Genomic DNA, 5392 nt, shown 5'->3' on the forward strand with positions numbered 1-5392 from the left:
AATTTTTTTAAAAAGTATTTTCCATATTCACAGAAGCAGTTACAATAGTTTATAAATGTTCTGCAAAATGTCTGCACATTGCCCTGAAAAATACTGTTAATCCAGTATTCCTGAAACAAATATAAGTTACTCAGAGTTCATGAAACTGGTGGAAATTGAGACCATCCACAGATGTACTTTGCTTGTTTCCCTTTCAGTTTCCTGTAACCTGGCTGTCTTCTACCACGATCCTATTCATGACAATATCAACTGCCTCCATGTTCACTGCCCAACACTGGAGAGCTGCATATTAGAGCCTGGAACCAGTGCCATTTTGTACAACATAACAGATGGTAATGATTACATATTTCAAGACTTTTAAAGAATGCTGGCAATACTCTAGTAGAGGCATATAGCTGAGAAACTGGCTGGCAACAGTCAGATGTGAGTCCCTAGAATCATTATTTCCAGTGAACTTTGGAAAAATTTTGCATATCTAGGATGGAAAACTGAAAGAAAATTCTCTTTAGTTTAATGTTTAGCAATTAGTTCACTCCAGATTATAAATGATACATGATTGAACAAGAGCTTACCCACTGTATTTCATGAATCTCAAGAACTCTTAGTAAAGCTAAAGGAAGGGTTTCTCAGCCGGGCACAGTGGCTCATGCCTGTTATCCCAGCACTTTGGGAGGCCAAGGCGGGCAGATCACGAGGTCAAGAGATCGAGACCATCCCGGCCAACATGGTGAAACCCTGTCTCTACCAAAAATACAAAAATTAGCTGTGCGTGGTGGCATGTGCCTGTAGTCCTAGCTACTCAGGAGACTGAGGCAGGAGAATCACTTGAACCTGGGAGACGGGTTGCGGTGAGCTGAGATTGCGCCACTGCACTCCAGCCCGGTGACAGAGCAAGACTCCGTCTCGAAAAAAAAAAAAGAAAGAAGCGTTTCTCCTGCAGTGGCTGAGGGTGCCACTAGGAGATAAAGAACATGCTAAATGGCAGTTCTGAGGTCCAATGGACACTGCATACAGGATTCTGAAAAGAGGGATGTCACGTTCAGGGAAACTTACCACCGTGTGCTAACATACATTAGCATATCATTGGTCCCAAGATAACCAGTGTATTTTATTTTAGAAATATAAGTGTTTTGTGCCCATTTATGTAATCTCAGGGTGTAAATTACTGACCATAAAAGAAGAGATTTTTGCCATCAAAATGCAAAGGAGATAAATTTCTTATCAATTTGTATGTATTGAACACCTGATGCTCCAGGCTAGAATCAACACTGTGGAAGATCGCAGCCATATCTCTGCCCTCAAGCTCCTTTATAATCTAGTAGATGTGACAGATCTTACAATTAGTGTTAAGACACAACTAAATACAGAAATGTGTGAAGCTGTCTCAGTGCAAAGTTTCAAAGAAGGGGAGGCTAGTGAAAGTCAGTGTATTCAGAGCAGGTTCATGGAAGAAGGCAGGCAGAAGAAGATGAGTTCTATATTATGCCACAGGAGAGTAAGCAAACAGGTCTGGACACAATAAGGAGACATGTAATTGCAATGAAAATATGGCTAAGATAAGGTAGGGACAGGTATCATAAGGGCCATGGACAGAGTAGAGTTTTGGTTTGACTTTGTCTGAAACAGACAACAAGGGCATTTAATGAAAAAACATGTGAAGTGATATCTATTTGTCCTAGTCCACACTTATATGCAGGTACAGATTAGAAAATCTAGTCAGGGAAGCATTAAAGTCTGCACAAAGTGACTGTAGTTGAAATGAAGAGAAGGGATAATTATCAGAGCATTGGGAAGGTTGAATAAGGACTTAGTCACCTTTTTAATGAAAGGAAATGAAGTGAGTGGAGTCAAAATCACTTTGCAGGCCCAAGTGCAGTGACTCACGCCTGTAATTCCAGCACTTTGGGAGGCTGAGGCAGGAGGATCGCTTGAGCCCAGGAATTCGAGACCAACCTGAACATCATAGAGAGACCCCCATCTCTACAAAAAAAAATTAGCCAGGCAAGGTGCTGTGTGCCTGTGGTTGGTTCCAGGTACTCATGAGGCTGAGGTGGAAGGATCACTTGAGCCCAGGAGCTCAAGGTTACAGTTAGTTATGATTGCATGATCACACTCCAGCCTGACTGACAGCTGTCTCTTAAAAAAAAAAAAAAAATCACAGTGCAGATTTCAGTGTGGGTGATGGAAGAATGATGATGCCAATGAAGGAGACAAGGAGGCAGAGATAATAATTTTGACTTTGGGCATATTAAGAGATGATGTAAGAGGTCCAGATGGAAACCTCCAATAGAAGACTGGATAAATGAGATCAGAACTCAAGAAAGAGGGGAAAACATAGTGATATGGGTTTCAATGCCATTGATGTAGTGGTGCCAATTGAGCATGATCTCTTTGTGTGTGTTGGAGGGGAGGGGGTGGTGAAGAGAAAATACATCTGAAAACCAAGGACTGAAGATGATGGAAACCACACAAGCAGTGAGATTGTACAAGAGAACCAGCAAAAGAAAGTAAAAATGAGAGGCAGTGGGGGAAAATGCCAAGGGGGTCCGAGGTCCAGGGAGTCATGGGAGAAGAATTCAAGAAGGTGGCCGGTAGCATCAAGGACAAGAAAGAAGCCAAAGCAAGGTGACGTGAGTGATCAGGAAGTAAAGAAACAATTGACTACCTCAGAAGCAATGGATGCTGGCATGTTTGCGCATGGAGAGAGGGAGGGAGAGAGAGAGAGAGAGAAGTCACCAGCAGGGACCATTGGAAAGCTGTTGACAGTTTTTTCTCTTCTCGTATAAAGACAAAGCAGTATTTGTTCATGTCTGAAGTTAGAGGGAAAGGAGTTAGTATACAAGGGAGAAAATACTAAAGACAAAGCAAGACCCTCAGAGGTCGAAAAGGGATGAGACTTAAGGCTTTGCTCATGATTTGGCTTATAGTCACCCTTCTCAGGCCCTGTTTTGCTTAACTTGATTTAAAGACACTATATTGCTGGGTGTGGTGGCTCCTGCCTATAATCCCAGTACTTTGGGAGGCCGAGGCGGGCGGATCGCTTTAGCTAACAAGTTCAAGACCAGTCTGGGCAACATGGCAAAACTCCATCTCTACAAAAAAACAAAAACAAAAACAAAAAAAATTAGGTGGGCGTGGTGGCGCACGCCTGTAATCCTAGTTACTCAGGAGACTGAGGTGAGAGGATTGCTTGAACCCGGGAGGCAGAGGTTACAGTGAGCTGAGACCGCACCACTGCACTCCAGCCTGGGTGATAGGGCAAGACCCCGTCTCAAAAAATAAATAAATAAATAAATAATAAACGCTATGTTGTATCTCAAATGGTTACTGTTTCTACAGCTCTCAAAGTAACACTCACTATTGTACAAAAACCCTGACAGACACAAAGCCTTCTCCTTGGGTGTAGTCAAATTTGTTCATTTAAAAAAAAGTGTTTTAGAAAGTTAAGATAAATTCAAATGTAGCCAGTATGTTTGGAAACCTTTGAGAAGAATGTGGTAGTAGAACGTGAATTTAGCTTTGTTCAGTAACTCATAGTGGCAAAAGCCAATCCCTTCTCCAAACTGTGCTTTAAGGTTTTTGTTTTGAAAGTAAAAATAAAATGAATGATGCCTTATTTATTTTTCAGGTATAGATCCAGATTTGCTGGTTTTCGAACAATCTTCCACATATCTCAATACTCGTTCTTCATCCAAGAGATGGGACAGACTAAGGATTCTAAAAGCTATGAATTTAGATAAACAAACCACCATGATAAATGGTATGCTGCCATCCACAGAGGCTCCATCCTCAACCACACATCAAGATTTAGTTGTAAACACAAACAGTACCAGTTATTCTAAGGAATTAACCACAGATTTTTGGGCAAGATTTACTTCCCTGAATGACTCCATTACCGCAAAGATAAATATGGTGTCACCAAATACTGATTTCATCAGCAATCCAGATAATAAGACTATTTCTCCTTTCTTTGTACCCATAGACACAAAACTTTCTCATATGCCTATTCCACCCCTACTCAACAGTAGCAAACAATTCCTGAATAAAACCAAAGGATACAATAGCAGAAACCACACATCTGCGAATGAAGATGAGGTATCTGTGACTTCAAAGGCTTGGCCGGTTTCTGTGGCCCTTTGCACCTCTGTCATCTTCCTTGGCTATTGTATAGTCATCCTGGCATCTGGATGCTGTGGAAAGCAGCAGGGCCACTATAAACTGAGACGGAGAAAATCAGGATCCTAGCAAATTAAAAATCGTAACCATGTGAAGGAGAACTCGTCATAGTAAAAGCTGTAGCAAGATTATATGCTTTAAAGGATATCATTTTTAGTTTTGTGTAAGAAAGGGCAGTTTAGTGGAAAAAAAAATTGGTCTGGGCGTGGTGGTTCATACCTGTAATCCCAACACTTTGGGAGGCCAAGGGAGAAGAATTGCTTGAGCCCAGGAGTTGGAGACCAGCCTGGGCAACATAGTGAGACCCTGTCTCTATAAAATAAAAAATAAAAAAAAATAGCACATGGGGCAACATGATGCACCTGTGGTCCCAGCTACTCAGGAGGCTGAGGTGAGAGGACTGCTGCCGCAGTGAGCAGTGATTGCACCACTGCACTCCAGCCTGGGCAACAGAGCCAGACCCTGTCTCAAAAGAAAAAATAGGATGCCCACTCCTACCAATCTGTGAAAAAAAAAAAAAAAAGGCTAATGCTTGATAAACATAACTGCTTTTTTTGTTGTTATTTCTATTTTTTGAGTAGTGTTCCCTCTGCCAGAGTTGCAAAATTCTGATCCTTACAGTTGTTACTGAGTGAGACACACTGTTTGAGTGCTTTAGGGGCATGAACTCACTGAATCCTTCCAACCCTGAGAGGTGGGTATCCTGCTGTTAACCATGATACTATTATCACATTTTACAGACGAGGCAACTGAGGTGAAGAGAGGTTAAGCATCTTCCCTAAAGACACACAAGTATTAAGTAGTGAAGTCAGGACTTAATTAAACACAGGCAGTCTGGTTCAAGTCCATGTTCAAAATCACTGTTAGACTAAAAGTATATGTTTTCCCAAAAACCACAAAAAAAAAAACAATACCAGGAAGAAAACACCACAATATCATCATATTTGCCTCCCAGTCAAGGTCAAATTATTGTCACGTATAGTAATACGATCATGTAGTAATTTGAGCAAAATAACACAGTTACTAACAGTTACTAACGCATAAGCAAATGCTTCCTGACTTTAATCTAGCTTTCTACTTTCAATTGATTAATCCTTCTCAATTCCAACCCATCTTCATCTTCCTTTCAGTAATTGTGCTACGGAGCTCTTTGAGCTTTCTGTGTTGATTTCTGTTGAATAAAGCTTAGGAGTTTTAGTTTTAGTTACAGCCCTCG

General features: G+C 41.2%; 1 protein-coding gene across 1 annotated transcript in view; it reads left to right on the forward strand.

The window, feature by feature from the left end:
* The window catches only part of MANSC4 (MANSC domain containing 4), a 12298-nt gene extending 7945 nt beyond the window's left edge, over positions 1 to 4353 (forward strand). The window contains exon 3 of the mRNA XM_012002397.1: positions 3629 to 4353. Within this exon, the coding sequence (XP_011857787.1) occupies positions 3629 to 4245 (617 nt within the window). The 3' untranslated portion in view covers positions 4246 to 4353. The remainder of the gene's footprint in view (positions 1 to 3628) is intronic.
* Positions 4354 to 5392: the final 1039 nt, after the last annotated feature.

The sequence above is a fragment of the Mandrillus leucophaeus genome, unplaced genomic scaffold, assembly GCF_000951045.1.
Source record: "Mandrillus leucophaeus isolate KB7577 unplaced genomic scaffold, Mleu.le_1.0 Scaffold686, whole genome shotgun sequence".
NCBI lineage: Eukaryota > Metazoa > Chordata > Mammalia > Primates > Cercopithecidae > Mandrillus > Mandrillus leucophaeus.